This window comes from Egretta garzetta, unplaced genomic scaffold (assembly GCF_000687185.1).
Source record: "Egretta garzetta isolate BGI_Z169 unplaced genomic scaffold, ASM68718v1 scaffold56, whole genome shotgun sequence".
Lineage (NCBI taxonomy): Eukaryota > Metazoa > Chordata > Aves > Pelecaniformes > Ardeidae > Egretta > Egretta garzetta.
This window is the reverse complement of record NW_009260182.1, coordinates 1210279-1237842: the sequence shown is the minus strand read 5'-3', so window position 1 is coordinate 1237842 and position 27564 is coordinate 1210279. Positions and strand designations below refer to the sequence as shown.

The window sequence follows — 27564 nt, the reverse complement described above, 5'->3', positions numbered from 1 at the left end:
GTTACCGTCTGAGTGAAGACAAAGGAGCGAAGCTGGTTTTCTTGGGAGAAAGGAAAGATCTACTTAAAGCATTTGTCAAAAAAGAAAATAGTATAGTCTCTACTGTTGCTGACGAGGCCATTGTCTTTTGAATGATGGAAGCCATTAAATGCTGATTGTGTTTGGGCAAATGTTAAAGCTACCTTTCTTAAGTGCCCTTCGGTGGTGTGTTAAGTTGCTTCCCTGTTAAGAGAAGTCTCTTCTAATACCTCCTTTCAGATCATCTTTGATCTCTGTGTTGGGGTGGTGTAACTGTAAGTGCTATGCAGAAGAAATGAAAGGAACTGCTTCAGAGATGTGTCGACATCTGGCATTACATCATCATCAAGTTCTTAAATGTCATGCTCTGTGGGCAGCAAAATTGTCTGATACTGTCTTGAAATATTTAGCTAGGGACTAGCCTGCCTATAATATTTCTTTAGAATTGTGAATGCAAAAAGGGTGTGAAAACAGGTGTGTGGTTTTAGATGTGAATGGTAGTCAAGGTCACTGAAGCACCTAACTCTCTTGGAAAAGAAGGCCATTCAAAGGCTAGTGCATAGTATTGCATTAGAAATAGTTAACATGTGTGTGAGGGGGAGGTGAAGGTCAGGATGCAGTTCAGATAAACTTGATAATTCTTTTCAGAACTGTCAGGTCAAAGGTTAGGGGTTTGCACCTGAAGTTACGGAAAGGCATTGGTAGTCGTGGAGAAGTGCAGGTATGGTGACTTGCCTGGTGCTAGCAGCTTCGATTAATGTTCCAATTCAGAATTGAAATATTTCTTAGTACAGATAGCCACTTCTAAAGATGTTTAGACTTTTTTCAAAGCTGAATGGATCAGATAGTAAGAAGGTAAGTATGGTGAGTGGTTAAAGCAACTTGTTTAAGAGTTAAAAACTGATTTTCTTGATCCTGACTTTTCTGAGAACAGTAGGCATGTTAGAGAAGACTATATTAATGCTATTTGTTTACTGTGATTCCTTAAACCATGTCAACTTTTTACTACCTAAAATTTAAGATATGTAGAATTATTACCCAAATCTGTATTTAACTTCAGTAAAAAAAGGGATTTAGTGTCTGAACATAAATTGCAGGCTGTGGGTTCTTGTTCATACTTGTCAATAATGACTTGGTATTTTGCTCAATTAACCCACATAAACTTCTGGTAAACTAGGTTGGTATTTCTGCACATTTTGGCTGCTTTGGCAGGATTTAAGGTAGAAAATAAGCCTTTCTGAAAGCTGCATGTATGATGGAGAAGACTCTGAATTAATTAAGAGTCATGGAAAAGTCTAGGTTTGGAACTTTTGGAGGTCATCTGGCCCAATCTTCTGTTGAAAGACCTTGTGGGGTATGAAATCACTGTTCAAAGAGCTGGGAGTCTTGTGAGCTTCTTACTCATCAGTTTTCTGCTGTCTTCAGCCTAAGAAGAATGTTAGAAATGTTGAAATCCATGGAACATTTTGCTAGTGTCCCCACCTCTTCAGTGCAATATTTTAATGTGATGCCATAGTATTAAACCATAGGGGATTTTATTCTTGTGTGGATTACAGGACAGAAAAGATTTGTGTGGCTTGTGTAGAAACTTTTTTCCAGTAAGGAAACTATTTGCCATAGTCCAAATGTTCTTTAGTGATGATTTTTTTCCCCCTAATAGCTGAGGATTCCAATCATGGCCTCATGTCAAAAAGTATGTGCTCAAAGGCTACCAGCTCTGTAGTTACTTTTCTTCTATATAGTACAACTCTCATGTACCTGTAGTGGAGTGTGGTGCAATGAGAAGTAAAATTCGTCAAGCTGTTCTGGTTTTCAGAGAAATCATTTGTAACTGGGTGGATGCTCTTCAGCAGGTAGTGTGGGGGATATGTGAGAAACGGATTCTCTTGTTCATTAATATATTAGGATTGTTTCAGACCTCAGCTTTCTTTCTAGTAAGTGTCTTGAAGTGTGGGCTCTGTTACTATTTTTGTTGGGTAAACAACCTTTGAAAAACTAAATTTTTTGTCTTTACTGGGAAGACTATCAAGAATTTGCCTCTGCTTTTTCACAGGAATTAATGTGGTTTTATTCCTTGCAGAGTCATTACATTTCACTTTTCAAATTTCTTTTTTATTGTATTCTCTTGAAATTAATGAAGAAAGTCCAAGGATTTTTTTCCTTAAAGAATTGTTTTTAAAGAAGAGAAGCAGAAAAATGGAGGAGAATTTGCAACACAGCTTGTGTGTTTCAGCTGACTGTTGGCTGGAGGAGTTGGTTTTTCTGAACAGGTACTAGTAGTCTTGGTAGCTTGCTCATGGAATGGTCTGACGCTTCTGCTGAGAAGTTATCAGGCTGACCTAGTAAATTATGTGTAACTGCAGCTCTTTCGTTAAGAGTGCAGCACCTTTAGTTGTAGAACAAGCTATGCAAATGTTGAGTGGGAGGGAGATGCTCTTGTAGGCAATGCATGAATCATTTAGCTGACACTGATTCAGGAGCCTCTGACATCCGGCTGGCTGGGATGACTAGTCTAACAATCTCTTTAATCGGACAAGTCCATTGTGTGTAGAACAAAGTAAATTTTTTACATGCCTAAAAGAAGTGAAGGACTACAAAATCAGAAGGGAAATGTAACCGTGACTCGACAAAGTAGCATTTAAGGAAGGAATGTTAATCTTGATTCACTTACTGTGGCTTGCAGGACAGGTGCTTGTGGGAGCTTGTTTTGTGAGTGTTTATGTTAGTGAGGGTGGCCACTATATCATGGGTATGAGGGACAGTTTTTAGGTAGGTGGGCAGACAGCCTTTTACCCATTTAGGCTGTTACTGGAGGTATGATGGTAGTTCACCTGTGTCTCAACTCATGACAGTTTATTCACAAGGCAGTTAATTTGCATGTAAATAAAGAGTTGCATTTGTTATTCTGTCAGGCTTACTAAAGATGCATGTTGACTTCTCCATTGTAGCTCTAAAGATAATATCAGTGACTGTATAAACTTTAAAGTTTATGGCATATGACTTAGTGAGTAGTTTACAGAATATTTAAACTTTTTAATGGGTGCTTATTTCAGTTTGTGTCATGTTTCAAATAGAGTTCACATAGAGTGGGGTGGAACAAAATATTGAACTCAAAGAGAACGAATACGACTATTATAACAACAGCAAGCTCACAGTTTAATCAGCCTTTAAAAATCTGTAAATCTTCATTCTTTGGAAGTTTTTTTCAGACGGGCAACTTGACAACAGAAGGTTCAGTTCTCCTGTTTTGAGTTAGTTGTGTATGACTGGCTTGCAAAATCACTTGTGATTCTTTGTGCTTGGTTTCCCCTGTAAGAAAGGGAATGGAGGTCATAGGAAGGCTCTGTCTTCCTAGGCATGATTTTAATGTGGGATTACTTTATTTTCATCTTGCTTTTAAGCATGCTAATAAGATTTAACTTCTCCAAGTACACTTGTTTTAATGAGTAGTGATGAGGCAGTGTTGTGACCATTAAGATATCCCTGCAGGGAGTGCTCAGAAATTTAAGTGAAATTACCCTATTACAGCAAGGCTGGACCTCATTTTGAGTTTTAAAACTTTTTTTTGCCAAATAGCTTCATTTGTCATAATAAAATGAAAAGACTGCAGTAATACAAGGTGAAGATCTTTGTTCTGGCACCTTTCTGTTCTGAGTCATTTTGCATTTGGGCGAGTCCTTCTGTGAAAGCCCCAATGGAAGGAGGAGGAGGCAGGGGGTGGACAACTGACCCCAGAGAGAGTGCAGGGCTGCCTTGTCTTGGGGTGCAGCACTGCTCTATACCTTCCAGCCTGCACTTGAAAAGGGACAGGGAATAAAAGGAGATGCCTCAATCACCTGTCTCTGGTGCTTGCTGCTTTGTCTCCAGCTGAAGGATTTTTTGGGGTAGTCCCAAGAACTGCACCTCAGCCAGGGCATGGCTATTTCAGTGAAGTGAAGGATTGCGTATGTGCTCTGCCAAAGCCTTTTAGGTTCCATGAGAGCTTGCTCACAGATGAATTGAGAGGAGAGGTTAAAATGTCTTTTAGCTGCTGTCATCTTGATTTATCTTCTAATGCTTTGTAGCTTTGTGTGTGGCTCTTAAGGTTTTTTCAAAGAAAAAAAACCTTCTCACTCATGCTATAGGAGATATGGCATTTTTTCCCTGAACGTGATGATGAAGGGCAAAAATTCTCTTAAGCTCTGGAAAAGAATTCTGAGCTCACTTTTGAAAAGTAAGAGAAGACCCAGGCTAGCATTAAAATTTTCTTGGCTTTTGCAGCTTATGTTGTTTTTCAGGAACATCTAAAACACCAAGGCTATGCCAGGAAGAGGAAAGAATCTACCACCAGGTGGTTTCCTGACCCTGAGAGGAAAAGTCTGGGAAGAGACAAGGGTAGGAAGGAAGGGCTGTAGGCTGCTGATTGCTCCAGCATGGGTGGAGCTACAGCATTAAATAAGGTTGTCCAGGGGGGTGAAAAAAGTGTTCTCTGTAAGAGTAACATTTTGCGCTTACAAAAACTGAGTGCAATAGGAATGCATTCCCATTGCTTCTAATCAGACTTTTGAGGCAGGCTGACCCAAAATCTGTTTGTGTGCAAGTGTTGTCTTGCAAGAATTATGTTTAGTTGCAACCTAGATTTGAGAAACAAATTAGACCTGTTTTCTCAGTTAGCAGGGTGATTCTAATAGCATAGTCAAAAGAATTAAAAATGGTTGGGATAATGCTTAAGCTTAGTAGTCTTGTGCAAGGTGTCTGTGAGTTGGTGTCAGTATTGTACATCTGAGCAGAGCTTACAGCTCGGTGCAATGTATTAATAATGTGGATTTTTCAGTTCTAAAGCAGGAAATGACCAAATGCTGGTAACTAGTTTTAGTTTCCTGTTCAAAGGGGTACAGTTGAGCTCCTTTGTGTGTGTTTCCATCTAACCTTTCATGCAGTGTATGGCTTAAATGACTCTGTGCCATAGAAGTGAGTTGTGTAGTCCAGTTTGTTCTTGCTTACACATCATCCAGAGTCTGGTGAAAGGTGAATTTCAAAATGCCTTCCTTCTGAAACAGCTGGTTTGCTCACTCTCCTCCTGGGAACACTTTCAGTTAGCATTGCTACTTCTCAGCTGCCTGTTCTCCCATTCATTTGGCCAGTTAGTTCAGTGACCTGATGAAGGTTAAACCTTTTCTTTCAGTTCAGGCTGGATTGGTTCCCTGGTCTGCCTCACTTGAATGCCTCTGTGCAAGAGTGGTAAATAGAGTTTATTTTCCTCATTCTAATTCTCTGTAGAACTCTGTATTGGGTATACTCAATCATGCTAACTTCTGAGGTGGTTTTATCACCATGGTGTGTTTTAGAGTAGTTTTCAATGAGATACTTGGAAGTATCTTGCACATGGTATTTAAAGCAAAGAAATCTCATCAGTTTAAATAACTACCATTTTACTTTTCAGATCGGTTGTCTTGGTAATTGCACTTGTAAATGTAGTGGCTGATCACTTTGTTTCTTCTGCAAGTACATCATACTTCAATGTTTTTTTGCTGAAGAAACCTAATGTATGTGGTTTGGCAGCTTCTAGTGAGAATTATGGATCAGTTGTCTTGGCTGAATTAAGTTTTAGATTTATCCACATTGATTCTATGAGACCAAGTTTATTTTTCTGCTCAAACTGTTTTACATGTACATAGTTTGCGTAGGTGCTCATGGAAATAACTTTGCAAAAAATAGTGTATTTTTGTGAAACTGAACACTTCATAAAAAACATGAGAGCAATGTTCATGTTCAGAGATGAGAATTAAGCATGCTAGTGAAAAATCTACTTAGTCAAGAATCTATTACAATTTAAGATAGTAATTATAATGAAAGACAGCCAGTTTGAAGAGGACACCTTATTTGTATATTCAATAGCACAGTATTAGTGTTACACTAACATTAGTTTGTATACAGTGTGTCTTCCCAAGCCTTTTTTCATCATTTCTTTAGAAAAAGTTCCCAAAGATGCAGCTGTGTCTACTGGCTAATTTACTCTGATTACTGCAAATTACACCAGCTGTCTTCACCTGTCTCCCAGCATTCCTGGAATGAGAAAGGGTGAAGGATGCATCAGTTGAATGCACTGTGTAGCTTAATGATACACAAGTTAGTTTATTGATTACTCCCCTCCCCATTATGCTTCTTTATTAAGATTTAGGGGTAATCTGGGTCAATATTCTGTTTATATCCATGTGGGTTTTAGTAGTATTTTTAAAGCTGTACTTTGATTCAAATCATCACTTTAAATGCACTTAGCTTATTCAGAGAGTAGTCATTGTGGTGTTGCTTATTAAGCAACATCTGCAAATTTAACTTATTTAGCACTGCTTTGCCCAATTGTACCTCTTCCCATGTATTAGCAGTGCATTTGGTTGGTTAATCTGTGTGCTTATGCACTAAAATATGGCATATAATACTTCATGCCTAGATAGAAGTGCCTAACATCATTCAAGTAATTTTTACACAATGACACGAATGACACTTACAGCCCTTCTTAGCTTTTCTTTCCTCCACTCCCCCCAGCAGAATAAACTCAGAACAACTTCATTTGTCCTGAGTGCAGTTTAGGGTCAGCAGGCAGTGAACCCAGCAGTGTTCAAAATCTGCACATACCTTTTCTTGTGTGACTGTAAAAGGATCCTATTTTTGTTTCTTGCCTGTGCTCTGGGAAATTGCCTGTAATGGCCATTTAGTTCATGGAAGGTGGTGCATTTCCTAGAGGAAAGGGCCCCCTTTCCAAGGTGTTTTCTCAGTTGTCAGGATTTACTTGTCAATGTGTATAAGGCTTGGGGGGCAGGGAGCAACCTCAGTCCTTGATATAGAATCAGAATCATTTAGGTTGGAAAATACCTTTAAGATCATCAAGTCCAACTGTAAACCTAACACTGTCATGTCCACCACTAAACCATGTCCCTAAGCACCATACCTAGCTGTCTTTTAAATGCTTCCAGGGACGGGGACTCAACCACTTCCCTGGACAGCCTGTTGCAGTGCTTGACAGCCCTTTTGGTGAAGGATTTTTTTTTTAATATCTAATCTAAACCTCCTCTGGTACAACTTGAGGCTGTTTCCTCTTGTCCTATCACTTGTTACTTGGGAGAAGAGACTGACACCCACCTTGCTACAGTCTCAGGTAGTTGTAGAGAGTGATAACGTCTCCCCTGAGCTCCCTTTTCTCCAGGCTAAACAACCCCAGTTCCCTCAGCTGCTCCTCACAGGGCTTGTGCTCCAGACCCTTTACCAGCTTTGCTACTCTTTGGGCACGGTCCAGCACCCCAGTGTCTTTTAAGGCTACATGGACATAGCAGGGTAGAATGCCATTTTAAGTAATGAGGGGGAGCTGCCCTCAGTTTGTAGAGAGGTCATTCTAGTTTGATTATTGAAATTGGAGATTAAAGACAAACTGCCTGAGAATGGAGAAAGGAAATAAAAGACTGGCACAAGGATCTCTTGCTCCATTTGGATGAATGTAATTCAGAAATATTTATTATACAAACGTCTGAATTGGTGTAGGGTTTGTACGTTGTCAATTAGATTTGTTGCTTATTGAAAGTAGGTGGATGGACCGCTACTTCAGCTTAATTCAAAAGGGTTTAAACAAGGTAGGGATTCAGAAGACAAACTGTATCTATTTAGAGAGGAAACTAATACATGAGCCTTGACACCGAGAAGTTATGTGAAGAGTCAAGGATGGCTACTGCCTGGGGGTGGTACTATAAAATGACTAAATAAGAAATAACATGAAAATGCATTAAATATTCTGAAATCTTCATTAGTGTGTAGGCAAAAAGTTTAGAGCAAGTCATTGGGACAAGGATAACTCCCACTTGCATGCTATTGTGTGGAATTGTTAATTTAGTACTGTGTTCTTCTTGAGTAATCATAATCTAATTGAAATACTTTGTAGAAGTAGTTTACAGAATGCAAGAATACTATGGAATAAAAGCACTCTAAATCCTTTTTGTGAGAGGTTGACTCATGGCAGAGAATGTCTCATTACTATTGTCTGAGATTACAGACTATTTGTTTTACTTGAGCAACAATGCTACTGGCTAAGTGCTTGAGAATGTGTTGATTAGTATATCTAATTCTTTTTTTTTCTTTTTGTTTTAGCTAGCTGGGGTGGCCTTCCTTGCGGCTGGTCTGTGGGCATGGAGTGAAAAGGTAAGGGTAGAAATGGCTGGTCTTACTTTGTTCAGTGGCTGGCCTCTGCTGCCCCAGCCTCGGTAAAACTTCCCCAGGAAGCAGCAAAGGTTAAATGTAGCACAGAGCTCAGGACCATGTTCAGATGATCTAAACTGAGTTTACTTGGAGTTTCATTCCTGATGAGGTGTTAAGCTGTGGCACGTGGTGTTCAGACCTTTTTTGTAAACTGGCAAGAGCAGGATGCTAAGGAGAATTTAATCTTTGAATAGTCTTTATGAACTGGTACTCTTTTGAAAGCGTTTTTTCTAAAATACTTATCTACCCACCTCTTTTTATTAAAAACAAGAAGTATTTAGGAAGAATGTAAACACTATCTCTTTATATTAAAAAAACATAGGCATCTCTGGGACCATTTTTCTGTAGTATTCTAATCTTCAGGCTGCCTGTTGTCTTTCACTTCACTCCCCATGGAGTTGCTTAAATGATTGTGTCTCTGTGTAGAGGATCAAAATTGGGGAACATGATCTAGCTGAATAACACTTATTTTTGGCAAAGGTTTCTTTCAGCTGAATAACTTCCTCAGTCAGAGGAAGTCTGTGTGGGCACGTACCTACAGTGTTCTCCTGTTACAAGAAAAGAGATGGTATAGGTATGGAAAGGCATGGTTCACCCTGTTGTTATGAATGTAAAAGCATGCTGTCCTGGCTTTAATATGACTGCAAGCAGTAGGAAAAAGTGACAATTACTAGTGGATTTAGTGATCAGCATCTTAATTAGTAGTGGAGGGCAGGTGTCCTCACTGTTCAGTTGTGCTGCTGAGTAAGAACACTTTAATTACCATCATAGTGTAACACTTCCTCAGAGTGCTTAGATGCAGCAACTACCCATATACAGAGAGGTTCTGGGATTCTTCCACTTTTTGGAAGTGAGTTTTATGATGATCTTAATGCTGAGGTATGTATTCTCCTCCCTGCTCCCTCTGTGTGTGCACACATTCTCACAGCTAGATCAGTGATATCATTGATACATAGTAAGCAGCCTGTCTCCACACAGAAATGCATTTACCTCCTGTTCTGTTATAAAAGGATTTTCTTTCCAACTTGTTAGGGAGGGTGTTAAACTTGTCTTAAATCTGTATCCTCTCATGTTCAGACATTATCTTCTCTTCTGTAAAGAAGCGCAGAGGGTCTGTGTGGTTGGAAATGACTAGCTCACAACTACTTCCGTGTGCCAAATGGATTTTGTGGTACACTGAAGTTACTAAAAGGCAAAGACAGAGTTTCTGGCTTATTTCTTAAACTTTGCCTGAGCTTAAACTTCTGCTCTGTCCTGTCTTGCAAATAAGTGCTTCAAAGCTTTTCCTGTGGCTTTGAACTTCTGAACAGCTCATGAAATCTGTACATTATTTTTCATGTCTGTTGTTCTGTGCTGCATGGACAACCTTTCAAACTAGTGCTATTCTTTAGCCGTAGTGCCTGTATGGACCTGTCTGTTTACAGATAAACATCTTGGTGAACAATAGATGGGAAGTAAGAGAAAAGCATTCCAGAGATAAACTAAAGGTGGTGGTAATGTTTTGAACATCCTGTCTCTTAGTGGAACGTGAAGTATGTTGGGTCCCTTTAACTTCTGATTTTTCTTCTCTTCCATCTTCTGCTAGGACTACACTTCATATTGATTCCTCAGCAGTCTTTTTGCTGGATATAAATCCTGTACATCTCTTCTAGCTGACAGTATCTTGAAACAGTTGAGAATGCTGGTTTGAGAAATGTTTGAAAATACTGTATGTAAAAATGTTATCCATCCTGATTGACATTACTGTTTGAGTCAAAACCAGTCTTCTAAACTGATGTATCTAATTGGCCTATCCTTATAATCTTATAACTGGGGTTTTTTAGTCTGAACAGTAATGTGAAAGTTAAATTGCATAAAATTTTAAAAATCTGCACGATAAAAAACAGATAGATGCTAGTATCTGTCACCCAAGAGATAATGCAAAAATCTCTGAAGAAAAACTGAATTATAATAAACTGTTAATAGAAGCAAGGTGAATAACACTGAGCCTTCTCATCAGGAAAACAGTTTTTATTGGTAAAACTATTTCAAGAAAGACACAAAGGAAGATCTGGGAAACTAGAGGCTAGTTGGCCTAACTTCATTCCAGCAAGTTCATGGCTAATAAGATATGGAGAGGGAACCGTCAATCTATTTCAAAGCAAGACTGTGATTTAGAAGGACAAGAGTATGGGGAAATGGGTTGACAGGAACCTTATGAAAGCTTATTTAAGAAAACAAAAGGCAAATGCAAAATCCTGTGCCTGAGATGGAGTAACCCCATGCATCAGCGTGGGCTGGGGGTTGGCTGCCTAGAAAGCAGCTTTGTGAGGAAGAAACCTTGAGCTCCTGTTGATCAGTAAGTTGAAAATCAGGTGTGTCCTCATGTCAAGGCCAACAGCATACTGGGCTGTTTTAGCACCAGTGTGGCCAGTGGTTGAAGGAGGAGCTTCATCCAACAATAGTCATCACACCTGAAGCTGCATCTGGAGTACCATGTCCAGTTTTGGGCTCCCCTGTGTCAGACATGTCTTTTCCAACCTTAATCTAGTCTATGATTAAGTGTACTCATTCTTTAGACTGCTGATCTTTGTGTTTGTACACAGAGGTATATAAACTGTCTAAAGCTATGTGCATGTAACTTCTGTTATAATCAGTGGCAGTGTGGTATTGTGACAATCAACACCCAGTTTGCAGAACTTCAGTATAAGAAATCAGCTCTGTCCTTGTCAGATGTATTTTGTAGTTTCCATACTAGTGTATCTTGAAGCAGTGACTGGCTTGGCAGTTGCTTAATGGACTGTATTAGAGATTTTTTTTTTTTAAAGGCAATTCATGTTTACCCTCTGCCAGCACACTTCAGTTGAGATGGCGGCACACTGCTTACAAGCATTAAAAGAAAGTGGAAAACAAGTTAAGCATGTACAGTTGAACTCTTAATTCAGTGTTCTAAGGGACTGAAAGGAAGACTTAAAGGCTGATTTTTATTCTTGTATTTTTTACACTGACTTCAGGTATCAAGACTTCATTTCTGTATAGCTGTAGGAAACTAGATGCTATTGTAAAGGGCAGCCTGTGCTTCAAAGATCTTTTACCATCCTGCAGATGGCACAGGCAGAAGCGTCCTTAGAAATGAGTAAGGTGGAATGAGGTAGTCCCCTGAATTAATGCTCTTGCTTACTTCCTTCAAGATTTTTCAATTAACATCTTTTGTTAGGCACGCCCCCCCCTTCTTTTCAAAAGAGAATGCTGTAAACATCAAATGTGAATATGAAGAAACTGTTGTGCACCAACAACATCTGAGGGTGAATAACAGAGCTCAGTTCCTGCCAACTTTTCTTCATAACATGCTTTGATCAGAGGAAGTTTTCTTCCAAAAGATGTTGCTTGAGCAAGTGAGGTTGTCTGAAAAAAGCTTGAGTTTGGGTGTGGGAAGGAGATGGGTGGAAATAGCTGTGAGAATTTCAACATCCTGGTCACAGTGTTTGGTTTCATAGTGTATTGGTTCTATGAAGATGCTGAATTAGCCTAGCTAATCTTGGTGTGTTTTCCTTGATTGTGGGGCCTGAGCCAAAGTTTGATTAGGTGGGACTATAATAATTAACCTGGTAGACCAAGTTTGATAGCTAGCTGAGAGGTCTTACAGTTTGTAAGAACGGAAATGTGTCACTGGTGACAGTAACTAGAAAAGTCTTTGCTTCCCAAGACTTTCTGAATGCTGGGAAATCTATAAACTGTGACCAATTTTTCATAGGCTATTTCAGCTGTTAGTGACCAGCTATTGCAAGGCAATTCTGAATTCTATAGCAATTTTTTTTCTCTTTATCCCTTCAACCAATTTTGGTAAAAACAGGTCTATTGTCTTGCTGTTGCCAAATTAATAGCTCTAACAAGATCTGTTATGGAACGCATTATGAAAGAAGATGAACTCCCCATATCGTATAGGACTGTTATCAGTGTCTCTATCAGCTGCTGAAGTTTCTCCATGTGCATGTTTTCTTCTAATGCTGTCTTTTGAAGACATTATTTTTGTTAAGTAAGCATTTAATTACAAAGCGATATGGATTTTTCCAAGGTATTCTCTTAGGATGTATATTCTTTGTACTTAACTCTAGCACAAATACGTGAGTAGCAAGATGAGAATTTATATTCCATTGACAGAATTAGACTGCTCATATGAATTACTTTGAATCTTTCTCTTACATTAAGTGTAGTTAGCTTGAGAATATGCTTTATAAAGAAAAAACCAAAAGGTAGTGAACATGTAATTATGGGATATTGTACTTTGTTATTTCTCTGTTTTGAAGGGGAAGTATTTTCTTATTAAAATGTTCTATGTGTTACTGATGAGTGCATGATGAACACTCAGACTATTGCTAGGCTGTCTGGATGTCCCTACAAGTTGTTCTTCTGAACTTTAAGGGTTTCACCTGTTTGTCCCTTCTGTCTTCTGCATGGTGCATCTTGTTCTTGTACATTATATGAGAAGCTTGTTACATGTATTTTGAATTTTAATGGTAGCTGGTATATAAACTTAATTGCTTTAAAACCTAATGTAGAAATAAGGGTTTCACTGTGTTAGCATTACATTTACAGAGTCTGAGAAATTCTGTCCAAAGATCTAGGCAGACAGGCTTGATAGGTAAGATTGATGTCAAGATAAGTGGTGTCTCTTGACAGTTAACAAAAAAAGAAAATACTGCTGCTAAATTAGGCAAATTGAAAATATTTTATAGGGAATGGATAACTACTTTAGTGTAAGAATTTTATCTGGGGTGGAAGCAGAATATTTAGAGTATACTTCTGTATTTTTGCAAGATTTTGGAGAAGCATTCCTAAGACTATTTGGCATTAGAAGGGGTATAACTAAAATGTTGAGAGAAAAAATCAGATTCCCTTGAAAACCAAAACAAGATTTTGTTCCTCTCCCTTAAAATGTCACCCATAACCTGCTTTGTAGTTAGAATGTCTCTCCCTTTCTGCCACATAAACGTTAGGATTGGAAAAATTATTTTCTTACTTTTTGTAAAGACTTTGACATTGGAGTGTCCTTTTGATTGATGCATTTCAATTTAATATAAAGCATTAATTCTTTTGCTTTGAAACTAAATGAATATTCAGTGATAGTACTGAGCTTTTGGCACCATCTTGTGGAAGCTTGTTTGGCAAATCGACCTAGGAGAATGTAATCTGAGGAATTGACTGCACTGGATTTACTTATTAGAAGAATTAATAACTATAACTTTGCATTAATACTTCTTATGCTAGGGTGGAGAAAATTGGTATCGTCAATAACCATTTCACCACAAGGCTTTTCAGTGTGGGTCACTGTTGGCAAGCTCAAGGGTTTGCAGCCAATTCATTTGGAATCATGTAGAAATCATGGACATCCAGAAGGAATGTTTATTGAAAAACATGGTTATAGTGGTCACCTTTTTCTGTTATCCCATTTTTTTTTTTTTTCAGGGTGTATTGTCTGACCTGACAAAGGTGACTGGTCTTCATGGTCTGGACCCAGTGGTGCTTGTCTTAGTGGTGGGAGTAGTGATGTTTACTTTAGGATTTGCTGGCTGTGTAGGAGCACTGAGAGAAAACATCTGCCTTCTGAAGTTTGTAAGTAACATCATGGCGTGAGTGGATTATTATGCATGTGAAAGCTGGGAATGATGGGTGAAGAACTAGTAGCAAACACGGATAATTAAGTTGTAGACTTTGGTTTGTTACAATGTTTATGGTAAACTTACTCCCCTGATGAGCCTCTGAGTAATGGTATTATAGGCAGTGTAGGTTCAAACCTATGTATAACTTCCCCTTTCTGGGGAAACATTTCTTCCCTTTTCATTCATTCTGCTATATGGTGATGTTACAGCATGTATACCCAAATCTAACATTATGTAATGTCACAAAATACGATGTTCTGGAACATATGTAGTCAGTTAAGAATGACTGAGAGGAGATGGTGTAATGGCTTAGGAGAACAAAACTGCTTAAAATTTCTTCTAAATGTTTGGTGGGCAAAACTTGGGGACTTTGATATGAAATCTCTTAAATGGTTGTTTTCATACTGATGTGGTTTCTTTGCTTTAGATCTGAAAACAGTTAAGCTGAACAAAAAATTATAAAATGGGAAACAGTCCAAGAAGTAACAGCAATACTACTGTAGGCCTGTGTTTTGCAGATCCTAATTTACTAATATTTTCACTGCTGTGTGAAATGACTGTGGTATGGTGCTCACTTTACTGTTGAGTTCAGGTGACCAAAACAAAGATAACCCTACCTTTTGGGGGTTTCTTTAAATTGTATTCTCATTTAAACAGGCTGTGTTCTCACAGTATCTGTGCTGAGTGAGAATTTTAACCTGATTTCTCTGTGTCTGTTTCTGGTGGAGTTGGAGTAGGGATGCATTCAAAATGAATGGATATTTCCTAATTTGGGAATTCTTTTACAGTTCTGTGGAACAATTGTGTTTATATTCCTGTTGGAGCTGGCAGTGGCAGTTCTGGCTTTCCTGTTCCAGGACTGGGTGAGGGACAGGGTCAAGGAATTCTTTGAGAATAACATTAAATCCTACCGAGACGATATTGACCTCCAGAACCTCATTGATTCGCTACAGAAAATTGTAAGTTCATATCCTGTCACTACTTTCATGTGTTCTAGGAGAATATGTATTTGAAAGTTTTTTCCTTTTTGTTACAGATTGATCATATCCTGTAGCTAATAGTGCCATGTTACAGATGTGTTGTTTGTTCTTTCTGCACTGAAAGCATCAGGGAAGCAAGGCATTCTGAGATAGTGCTGTTCTAACTGAGAATGTGGAAGCTCTGCCAAGAATCCATCTGCCTTTTGACCTTCTCCACTTGTTCCCCTGTTCTGATCAGTATTGCACCAGTTTGAGAAGTGAGCAACAAAAAACCATTTTATCCTAATGGAACTGGTGGTTTGCACTCTTATTTGAGGCATTGCAGTCTTGTACGAGGATGCAGCACAGGGCATCTTGAAGCAAAAGAGGACTTTTGTTAATTGGGAAAGGCTAGTATCTAGTCAGGCAGTTGTCAAGGGAAGTTGGAACAATTTTTCGCTCCTGTGGTCATAAAAATCTTCAGTTACCAGAAAACAGTTACGTACACCAGGAGATGACGAGGTCTGTGCTAGTAAGGGCCTGGTGGCTTTCATTCAATCAACTGCTTTTGTAATCATGTCCAGGAAACAAGCAGTGAAGGATGATCCATCTGATTTTTATTTACTTGTGTGTGGTTGAAAAAAATGTGTGGAGAAAAACAGAAGCACTCATGAAATAGTTGTTTCCTGTATTTTTTTTCCCCCGTATGAAAGAAGGTTGTTTTTGTCTGTCTTCCATTTTTCTAGAAGATCATGTTTAGAAATCTATGGTCACAGCTCAGTTTTATAGCAAAGGGCATTTTAGAGCAGATACAGTTTAGTCAGCTGTATATTACCAGCAACTTACCTGTTCATTCTCTCCTGTGTGTGCTGAATGGAAGCATCCTCTGACTAAGCTGCTGGGATGTATTTCAGTGCTGTTTTGCTTTAGCTTTCGGTGCTGGGCACCTTTTTGTAAGATAGGCCTCCTCCTGGCCATGATCGACACCAGTAATTGTCTCAGTGTTGTTCTCTCTGTTGTTGCTCTTCTGTTTATCTAGTCACAGTGCAGTCAGCCAGGCTAATACGCTAAGCTGATTTACAGTTGAACTCCAGTTAAATACTTTTCAATGAAAATAAAAGGCTGAGCTTACTAAAAGGAGTTCACTAGCCAGATTAACAAGCTAATAAACCTGAAAAAGGAAAGACCAGAAAAGTCTCTGAATTGGCCTGTCATTGATCTACACCTGAAAGTACTGAGGAAGGATGGGAAGTATGCAATGTGGATTAGTAAGTGCAGTTCTGCAAGGATTGAACAGCAAGGTGCAGTGCAGCAGTGTGTTCAAATGCCTCACTGAAGCCCATCTTCTTAGGAGCCATGCTCTTTAGGCTGACTTGCTCTCTTCTCAGTGTGTGCCTTGGGACCCAGAGAGCTTTCTGTAGGCAGCTGTTTGCTCTGGCTAATTACATTACTTTCAGGCCTGAAAGCAACCTCATAGTCTGTACCTTACTAAGGTAGATTAGCATGCTTAGTGGTTGTATGGCTTTTTACAAAGGTGTAGATGTGTGAGGGAGGAGGAACTGGAAAGACAAAAACATAACCTCTTTTGTTTTCTTCACAGTAAATGTATTAATGACTTAACATCATTTTTCTTGGTGTTTATTCTACTCTGACCATTCTGTTCAGCTTTTTAGTGATTTCCTGTGAAAACTGTGTAAACAGTTCTGCTCTCCGTTCCCATCTGTGTCTGTCAAAACTTGATAACTTCTGAATCAGTTTTCTGACTTCAAGTTTTGGTGGTCTCACAGATACTTAGACTAATACAAGTTTTGTGAAGATGGGCAGTGGGTGGAGGAGGGATGCTAGAGATACCCCAAAAAGATGGAACTTCCTGAGGTACCAGGAAAATCTGTGTGATGATGTAACGTTTCAAGGACTCAAATTACAGAGGAAGATTTGTGCCTTTAGATATCCAAGCTAGTAAACTGCAAAGCATAACTTAATAAGAAACTAGCTTTTGTTAGTTCCAAGAATTGAACATTCCTGGAAATGGTGGTATTTACCCAACCTGCAGCTATGGCAATTACAATACCCTATTTAGGTCAAGAAACTTGTTAAATACTTCCAGAGTTGACTGACCTTGGAGCTAGTGAGACTTTAGCAGCTAACTCATTTGGGTGTGAAAACCTTCTCATTTAAAAGAAAGGAAGTATATTCACAAATGTTTGAATCCACTTTTCATAGTAAACAAGAAGAAACCTCACCAACTCATGAAGATTTAAGGATGGAGTCACAAATTTAAAGAAATATTTTTCATATTTTTTCTGGTTCTGGTTGACTTGGAAATAATGGGGTACAAAGCATTTGTATAAACTTTGCACCATTTATGGATGTACACTGACTGCATCTGGCAACTATATCTAAAGTGACAATTCTTCTGGTTTTGCTTGTCACGCTGATACCTATTTCTAGGAACCAAATGTATTGCTTTAATTTCATAGAGCCACAGTATTGATTACTCATTTTTTACTCTGATGTTGCCGTTGATTCTGCACAGCCTTAGAGAAAGTGAAGATGATGAACAACTCTCTCATTCCAGAGAGTTCATTCAGTTATCTCTAAAATATCCCCAAATGCTAAGTGTTTGTTTATCTGTTGCAGAACCATTGCTGTGGTGCCCAAGGTCCAGATGACTGGGACTTTAACATATACTTTAACTGCAGCAGTGAAAGCAAAAGTCGTGAGAAGTGCGGCGTCCCTTTTTCCTGTTGTATACCTGACCCTGCTGTAAGTTGTTTCCTGTCTTTATATTGCTCTGGTGATGTTGGAGAGTTAGGAAAGGAAGTACTTGCTGAATAGGATGTGATGTCTAGGGCTTTAAAAGGTATTCTAAGTAATCAATAATTATTCTTGGGTAGACAAACTCTCCATGTTTCTGTTCCATCCTTTTTAGACTCTGAACGTGGCAACCTCCTATACAGCTGAAAATTTATTGGTACCAGGAATTCAAGCTATTTTTGTATGGCTTGAGTCTGCAAGTATTGGTGGCTGATAATTTTTTTTTTTTTTTATTCCCAATGCATTGTTCCCTAGATTCCCGGCCTCTGTTATCTAGCTTGTAAGGACCTGAGAGCACTAAGCAGTGTGTTTGCCTCAGTTAGAATTAATGTTACACCGCCTCTCTGCCAGACAAGTAGGAGTAACTCCATTTGCTGATTGTTTATCAGCAACTGGTAAAGTGCTCATGCACAAGCTCAGTTTAAAGCATTTGAGTCACTTCTCTGGCTTTGGCAAGATTTAGGTGCTTATTGGTTCAATCTGTTTACTAAACTTTAGGGATCTGACCCTTTCAGTAGAAGCCAAAATGTGGAGGTAGAAACTAAGATAATGATTTATAGTATTAGTGGGAATAGTTACAGTTCAAAGTCAGTCCAGCAGTCCTCATGTGGAGCAGATAGCCATTAGTAGGCTGTACTAAGGCTTTTGATTGTCTTGGGAATCAGCCAAGGAAAGACTTTGTCAGGGAAATGTTCCATGTTTAGATTCCCCAGTAATTTTCTACTTTAATTTGGAGCAATAATACTCCACTGCAACTTTTTTATTGCTGGTGCTGTATTTAAGGAGATGTAAGTATGCTTAAATCTTTTTAATATGCAGTTCTACTACTACTATTTCACTAACTCGCTATGCGTTGTGTAAATTACTCTATAATTGTGTAATACATCTGTTTTCAGAAGTCTCATACAGAGAAGACAAAATGTCTTAAAAGGAATGTCTTTGCAATTTAGGAGACAAATACTGTCATTGGGTCATGTGGGGTTGTGGTCTGGAAGGTGTTTATGGTCTTCCTACTTGGGGTCTGCAACTGGAGTGTTTTGTCTCCCAACCTAGGTATATCTTGGAGCTGGGTTATGTGTGAGACTTTCTACTGTCAGCTGAGGGGGCTCAGATAGCTTGCAGTGTTACTTGTTTTAACTGATTGGGATAGCAAGTTGTATACCACTTGAAATGATGGAGTTGTAAGGCGTATTTCTTCACTGCAGATGTAAATAAATCAGCCTGGTACCTTTATTGTTACCTCAGTGTTTAGGTGTTGGGTGAAACAGCTAAGGTGAAACTGATCTTGGAAATGCAGGTGTCTTATTTGTATGCTGGCAGGTACAGCTGCTATGGTTCGTGTTAAAAATTCCTTGCTAATCGAAAGCCAAGCAATAGAAGCAGCTGGGATTTTTGGTGGAGGATGTTTTCCTGCTAGTATACACCTCTGCTTTGTCATTACTTTTCTTGTTCTGCTAGTCCTTGCTTATTTTTACTAAAAATGCTTCTTAAAATGGTTGGCTCTGTCAGTCATGATTTATTTGTGAATCTGAAAGACAGAAAAACTTCTGTGAACAGCACTGAATAGAATTAAATTGATTTATTTTAAATCTTTTTTGTTTTGCAGCAAAAAGTTGTGAATACACAGTGTGGGTATGATGTCAGAAAGAAGGTAAGGTGCTGGGATCTTGCTGTCTGGCCATGTTCTGTGCCTGCATAGGTAAAACTATAAAAGTGGGGGAATTGATGTTGGATATGTCAGCTTAAAATTCTGGGAACTAGCTGACTGTGCTACATCATACTCCAAGTAGAGTGTGGTATTTTCTGTTGTTTAAAGTAAACTTTGTACTGTGGGAGGGTGGAGAAAACAAGTCATGGAATAGGTAAAAGAAAGGTGTGTTTCAAAAAGGGGTGGGACTTCAATTTCAAATGTCCATTTCAATTATTCTAATAGTCTAACTCTGGATTCTATTATCTGCTAATTCTAAAGTATTCTAATAACAGGCTTTGCAGGAAGATACTAACATTGATGTCTGACATTCTCTGATTTAATCTGGGCGTATATGTATCTCTGGAGTCTGGTTAAAAACATAACTGCATAAGTGACAAATCATTAGTTTAGCTATATCATGTGATTGATCTTACAATAAACTTGAGCAGAAAAGTAATGTTCTTATTCTTCCTCTCTACATTCAGAGCAAGAGTCAATGGCAGGATCAGATTTTTGTCAAAGGATGTATCGTTGCTCTTGAAGCTTGGTTACCCCGCAATATCTACATTGTCGCAGGTGTCTTCATAGCTATCTCACTGCTCCAGGTTAGTTTTTTACGCTACTTTGAAAAAAGTTTCAAGTTTGCAGATACAGGCCTGCTGAAGGTAAAAGTAGTTACAGAGAGAGGTACAGTAAATATTTTGACACTGGATTTTTCAGGTATGAGAATAGTACGGCAAAAAAATTATTATAGGGATCAGGACTTACAGTGAAAATATGAGATCAGCTAATTTAATTCTGTTGAAATTATGTTCCTCAAAGCAATGAAGGTCATGATAAAAATGCAATACAATTATAATACAGTATATGATTGTGATGTGTATTGTTATATATTAATACAGCATGTTGTGGTTTAACCCTGGCTGGCAACTCAGCACCACGCAGACGATTGCTCACTCCCCCCACAATGGGACAGAGGAGAGAATCAGGAGTAAAAGTGAAAAAACTCATGGGTTGAGATAAAGGCAGTTTAATAGGTAAAGCAAAAGCCGCACATGCAAGCAAAGCAAGGAATTCATTCACCACTTCCCATGGGCAGGCAGGTGTTCAGCCATCTCCAGGAAAGCAGGGCTCCATCACATGTAACAGTGACTTGGGAAGACAAATGCCATCACTCCGAATGTCCCCCTCTTCCCCCAGCTTATATACTGAGCATGATGTCACATGGTATAGAATAGTCCCTTGGTCAGTTTGGATCAGCTGTCCTGGCTGTGTCCCCTCCCAGCTTCTTGTGCCCCTGGCAGAGCTGAGAGCTGAGAAGTCCTTGACTAGTCTAAGCACTACCCAGGAACAACTAAAACATCAGTGTGTTAATCAAAATTCTTCTAGTACTAAATCCAAAACACAGCACTATGCCAGCTACTAGGAAGAAAACTAACTCTGTCCCAGCCCAAACCAGGACAAGCAATATGCTAATACATGATTATTTTATATAATAATGTGATACAATAATGTATTTCTTGCATTTCAATATGCCGTGAGGGAGGGGGGATCTTCTGGTCATCTACTCCAGTAGATCTGAACTACAGCTTTTTATCACAAATGTGAAATCACTAAGATACAATTCTGTCCTTCATGCCAAAATTACCACTCAGCTGGCTGTAAGTGGCATGTAACAAGCTACTCAAAAAAAAAAAAGCTGAGAACAGAAGAGCAGGGAAATTGGTGAACAGGTTGCAAACATGATATTAGCAGAACCAGATGAAGGTGGTGTTGTGACTTCTTCCAGTACTTTGGTGGTGCTTGGTACATCAAACAAAACCAACCAGAATTCTTGGTAAAACGTATCAGATTGCTTCTTTCAAGGTGGACCCTGCTTTCATCGTGGCAGTTGTTTACACTTACCTAAATTTCTTTGCTATGGTATTGTTTCCCTTCAGTGGGAAATAACAGACTTGTAAATCTACCACAGAATGTATTTTCCATTTAAGCAAAAATAGTTGAACATAAGAGTGATGGCAAAATACCATTTCCCAGCCTTGGCAATACTGCCCTCTGTGGCTTGGGTTTTGGTATTTTATCACCATCTAATGACAGTGCTTCCATGCCTTTGAGAGATGCTCTCGGGAGAACACCATTTCCAGTTAGGAAGATGTTCAAGGTATGAAGTTTAATCTTCTGGCAGTGTGTTGACTGACAATAACTTCTTGCTGTTGTTCATGTCCTGAGTCTCTGCAAGACCACTTTCAGTCACTTGTATTTTCAGTTGGGTGGGTCTTGTGCTTTAAACTTTAATGGTAGGACTGAGAGATATAATCTGTCTAGTTCTAAAACAAATCTTTTGGCTTTTCCAAAACTTCACCCCAGTCTTCTGTTGTTTTTCTGAGAATGTTTCAGGAAATGTGCTGAGTTATGAATTTATCTTCAATTTGTAAAGGAAAATTTCCCTGAGAATTTGAGTGAATGTTAAAATTTCACATTTAAATGTCTCAGAATAATCTGGGACTTTTCTCACTGCTGTTTGTGACAAGAATTTCATTAGTACAGGTAATTCTACATTCTGTATGTATTTTAAAAAAATTGATCAGCAAATTGACTGGATTATCCAAAGCTGTGGAATGAATGAAAATGCCTGACTTGTAACTTTAGCAACAGGTATGTGTGAATGTTACAAGACTCACATAAACTTGGCAAAGTGGACTTCTTCCAGCTCTAGGGTGTCTAGAAGCTTATTATTTTGAATGCTCCTGAAGTGTTACATGAAAAGCATGTTTTTCTTGTGAGTTTTATTTCCTGCAAGATTCTGCTGCCTTTACTACTTTTTAGTAATAGCCATGCTTTGATGGATGATCCTGGCTATGAAATATCTGTACCTGCAAACATTATGAATGTGCATCTTTATTCACAAAAGTAGTTGCACAGGCATCAGTACGCTGTAATAGGGACGCATAAGTAGTAGGTTCCCATTCTGCATTAATGACTAATGGTAATAGGCTCTAACTTTTAGAAACATCTTGCAGACTGGTACATTACAAGTGTTTCATCTCACAAATGGTTTGTGTTTTTGTCTTTTTAGATTTTTGGGATTTTCCTAGCCAGGACATTGATTTCTGATATTGAAGCTGTAAAGGCAGGTAATGCCTTCTGAATATACAAGCAGACACCTGTTGCAAAAAGTATATTTTACAGTTATTGGTCAGACACCAAGGTGGAAGAAATGCACAGACCATGAAATACTCCTGTTATTAAAAGCTTTTTGTGGATTTTACCCCACTCATGCTTTTTCTTAGAAGCTGGTACCAAAAAAAAAAAATCTCCAAACATGCACCTGTCTTACCTTTTTTCTAATGAGACAACTCAGTGCACCAGCATTGAACTCTGAGGAGCAAATGGAATTTCCCAAGACATTGGCGGAACAAATTTTAAAGGCTGTACAAGGAGATGTGAAACTGCTGTAATCTCTTTCCTTGAAGGATTACCATGAAGATTCTTCTGTTTTCACTCCCGACTGCCATCAATCTCAAAATGTAATCTTTTCAGAAGGAGTGTTGATTTCTTCAGAATCTTGAAATCTGTTTAATTGCTACAGTAGACTCATGCAGTCATTTTTTTGCAAGATACCCAGCAACCATAATCATCATGGTATTGGAAGTTGGAAAAGCCACAAATTTTCTAGTTCTTTAATTGATTTTCAGTTGTGCAGAGGCAGGGATATTTCTGCTTGACTGGGAATAACATAGATGTGTCTGGAGCAGGAACTTGTGCTCATCATCAGAGCCTGAGTAACCTATGCTGTTTTGAAAACGCAAGCCTTCTCTCAAGAGGGAACAAATCTGACTGTAGCATTATGTTAGAAAACTCCATTTCAGGCAAGGGCGTATGAATCCCTGACACTGTTTCCTGTCTGAAAAAAATGTAAATATTCTTTATTTATAGAAGAAAACAAACTCTTTTAAAAATGCTTAGCTTTTTATTGACCTGTAATATCTTAAAAAGTGCTGCCTGCAGAAATTTGAAAGTGCAGCTTGTTTCAGTAGGTAGCAAGCATGCTATGGTTTTTGCCTTTCCTCTACTTTTTCTCAACTGCTATGTTGATCTTCACAAGTCCTAACTGCTAATGTCAGGACTGATGAAAAACATTTAAGTGAAGCATTGATCCCTACTGAAATGTGTTTTTAATGAGGAAATATAATTTTAGTGGAAGATTAGAGTTGTTGAATTTTAAAATCTTCTGTGAAGCTATTGAATCATCAGTTCTGCTTGTATTCTGATACATGGCTCAAATGATAGTCACAACATGGTGAACCATCAAACTGAACTACTCCTCCTGAAGTCAATGTTTTTTTTATTTTTATCAGAAGAAAACTAAACTCTTCTCTTCCCATCTTCCCTTCTTGGGCATTCAGTAGGTGGAACTGTAGTTCAGTAAGAGTTCCAGTCTTCTCTAAAAGACTTTGGCTTAGTATTTTTAGCTTTAAGATGGAAGTATGTGACTGAAAACTTCTTGGAAGTAGCTGTAGCTATCAGTTTTACTGTGGGCCATATAACTAACATTGAACATTGTTTACTGCTTCCAGTGACACCAATTTTTTCAGGGAGAGCAGATTTATTTACAGTGCCTAACATAGTGTAAATTTTAGAAAAGTATATATTTTTATAATGGTATTTTACTACATGTAGTCTGCCTGAAGGATTTAATACTTGTGTTTCCAAAGTATATGGCTTTCTTAGGAAGCTGAACTTTTAAATATCTCTGTCCTTTTTCTGTTATGCATGTATTAATGAACATTTCACTGGCAAAATCTGATAAACAGTAAGAATCTTTGTGTCAGTATTGATTGTCCAGACATCCTTCTAGCTTTTAATCTGTGAAGCATTTCACAGACAATGCTGTACTCATGTGTACTTCAGTTCAGCTTTCATAGTTCTTTTTCTGGCCAGTGATTGAGACACAACAGGAAAAGGAAGCTTGTCTAAGGATGGCTGATTTCCTTACAGTAGCAGAGAACAGTTTGCTTAATCATCTGAAAAACCTGAAAGTAAGATCGTTGGAAGCACACTGATTTTTTTTTTTTTTTAGCTTTGATATGCAGCAAGGAAACAGTAGCAGTAGATCACTGAGGGGAGAGCAAGAGGCATTTCTTCTGTAGAGCCTTGAATTTGAGGTCTGTATTACTTATTTGTTGAATCTAGTCCAATAGGAGCAGCCAAAAATTTGCTGCTGTTACTGCTGCTTTGCAAAAGTGTCCAGCAATCTTTGCATTAAACTCTGGTGCTTGAAACTTTACAACACCTCCTCAGCCAATTTACTCTGTTAAGGCTATGTGTAATAATCTGATGCATGTAAAAATGGAGAAGGATGCTTCCTATTTGTAAGTTATATTTCTATTTGTAAAACATTGCATTGAAAATTGCATCTAGGGAGTACATTTCCCTTTGCCACTTTTTGATGCAGAAAGCTCCTAATGCTGGGAAGTAATTTCAGCAGTTGGTGAAAATCATCAATGTGTCAAAGATACCTGTGGAGTTCGTGCACTGAAATTAGCTGCTGACAAGAGCCAGTGTCGTGGATCAGGATTCCAGTGTCTGCAAATCTTGCCAAGTTGCCTGAAGACAAATGAATACTTGGTTTCTTTTTGATGTACTGTTTGTATGCGAAACAGAACTTAATTGAAGTGTTGTCTTTCCACAGTCCGTTCTTATTGGCTCTGGCCATATTAACACCAGCTTTGTATCAGTGCTCCAGTTATTTGGAACTGACTTCGAGTGCAAGCTCAACCTATTTAAGGATCTTTAAATTCACAGAGTGATTTGTTTTCACTGTGGATAAACTTCTCTGTGCTTATTCAGTATCGCTTTTAAAACCCCGGGGCTCTAGACTGGTTTACCCATGGAGGTTTTGAAGTGCCACCCCCATTGGTGTCACACATGGCTAGTGTAATTTCAGACTTGGAATGGGAATACTTTCTTACCACTTCTTAGTTATACTCTTTAGCACCTTCTTTGTGGACCTGCAGTGACTTCATGGCTAAAGATTTAGGTTATGGTTTAAAAAAGCTGTCAGCAAAAGCAGTTGGGTGTGAGCCTGCCTCTAAAGCCTCGAAGGAGAAGCAATTCAATGATCTCACAAAGAGAGGTTTAATAAATTGTTGATGTTGATATTTCAGTGGTTGCATTTGGAACAACTCCACAAACACTACAATGGAAACAAGGCTTTTAACAAAGATGTCAAGTATGAGATCAGACTTGAATAACTAGACTGAGAGAAGGAAACTTTTCAGTGTGATCACTTTTATTTCTCAGAAATGAGCACAATTTCCGTGAAGCAATGTATTTATTCGTCAGTATGTTTGACAGTGCAACTGCCCTTCTGTTTCTATTAATATACCTGCATTTGGACACAGTTTCCCTGTATGTGACGAGGAGGATGAATATAAGCACTGAAAAAAATGCAGCGACCAAAGGAGCTTCGGTCGCTTCCTGAAAACCTGAATATTTCTTCCCAAGGAGTCTTTAGTTTTGGTGACCCTCATACAGTGCCATGTTGGATAGACTTGTCCAGTCCATTGAGGTTAATGTGGCAATTGGCTTATGTGTAGAATGGCTGTGTGGTTTTTTCTTCCTATTCCATCCTTTCCTCTTCCTTCCCCTACTGCCTGTGGGTTGTCATGCAGCTTGAATATTGTTTAGCTAGTAGAAGGGGAGGTTCTGTCTCTTCTTCTGAGATGGCTTTTCTGAGCGATTTTTCAGAGTATTTTTTTTCTCAAGCCTTAAATTTGATTAAATAAAATGTAATGTTTTGTACTCCTGGAGTTTGATTTCTTAAGATTTGTTGCTTCCAGTCACTAGTATTTACCTCTCTAAGGTTTAAACCAGCTACTGAGGCTGCAGTTTGTGGATAATTACAGAAATGTTAAAGGTCTGCTGGTGATTGTGTGTATGTTTTGCTGAAACTAATTCTTCATTTTTTTTCAGTCTGGGCTGCTCAATAAGAGATAACACTGGTGCTTTTCCCTCTGTTGTTAATGGGAAACAATGAACAAGTGAAGAGCAGAATGGTGTAGAGAAATTGTTAAATCTCTGGACAACCAAAAAGTTAAAACTGCTGTTTGTACTTTGCCATTATCCAGCATTATCATGCCTGTCATTTGCACAGACTATGGTTTGTCACGTCTGAGCAATGATCCTGAAACTAGTCTTAAGAGTACAGAAGGGAAGTAACTTCCAGGTTTGAAGATGAGGCTTGCAGAAATAGGTTTGTGTCTGCTGCTTTGATCATTTTAACGTTTCTTTAATGCATTAAAAACTGGTTTTAGTTTTACAAGGTCAGAGAAACATTTAACCAATAGATAATGTCTATATTAGAATAATGCAATATCTGGAATTAGATACTTTAGAATGTTAAGGCTGGATATTTCTGACAAGAATGACTTGACTTGAATGTGGCTATTTGGCGTGTGTATATATAGAACTTGTAATAGATCCCGATGTATCTCATACTAATGCTTGGTTTAGGCACAACCCCAGATATTATTCTGAAGTTGAGATTGTCTGAAGCTATTTCTCATTTTGACTTTGGAAATGTGTAGGATGCTCATATTACTGTGTGCTTTAAGCACACGGTTCAGCTCTTGTTTTTCATTTCGCCTAGTATGTGGTGGAAACCTGCTTGCGTGTTACTCACCAAGTGACTTGTCTGGGGTGGTTTTATGAAAGTCGCTTTCTCAAGAGTACGCCTGAAAGTGATATTTGGTGATGACATGTAGTGGGCTACATAGCGTTAACAAGTTTTGCAAGCAGAAAAGCTTTTACAGGAACAAAGTTGTAATGTTTGTTCACAGACATAAGTCAGATATACTCAAATTGTTTGAGAACAGGAGGCCTTGTTGACTTAAGTATTCCCTGCTCTATAGCAATTTTTTAAAGGTCAGTACTTTTCTATTTTTTCTCAATAACTTTTACTGCTGGCTAAAATTCCTTGTTCCCTAGGTCTTCACTATTTATGACTACAAGGTTTTGAATTTGATGTCCTAGGTCTTGGCAATGTGACTCTGCAGTATACTTGCAACTGCTTCAGAAAGTTCCCATAAGAACAAATTGTGCAATAGATCTTGTTCTTACCTTTTTTATCAAGTGACCATTTTTAAATATGAAAGGTTTCTGTAGAAATGTTCAGACACACTTGTTTTATTCCAATTTTTCATTGTCTAAAGTTAAA

The 27564-nt window shown here is 38.4% G+C and overlaps 1 protein-coding gene across 1 annotated transcript in view; it reads left to right on the top strand.

The window, feature by feature from the left end:
* Positions 1 to 25611, top strand: part of TSPAN14 (tetraspanin 14) — a 30391-nt gene extending 4780 nt beyond the window's left edge. Inside the window, exons 3-9 of the mRNA XM_009641946.2 lie at positions 8134 to 8184; positions 13687 to 13833; positions 14669 to 14839; positions 17480 to 17605; positions 19263 to 19307; positions 19832 to 19951; positions 22423 to 25611. Coding sequence (XP_009640241.1) covers positions 8134 to 8184; positions 13687 to 13833; positions 14669 to 14839; positions 17480 to 17605; positions 19263 to 19307; positions 19832 to 19951; positions 22423 to 22494 — 732 coding nt within the window. The 3' untranslated portion in view covers positions 22495 to 25611. The remainder of the gene's footprint in view (positions 1 to 8133; positions 8185 to 13686; positions 13834 to 14668; positions 14840 to 17479; positions 17606 to 19262; positions 19308 to 19831; positions 19952 to 22422) is intronic.
* Positions 25612 to 27564: the final 1953 nt, after the last annotated feature.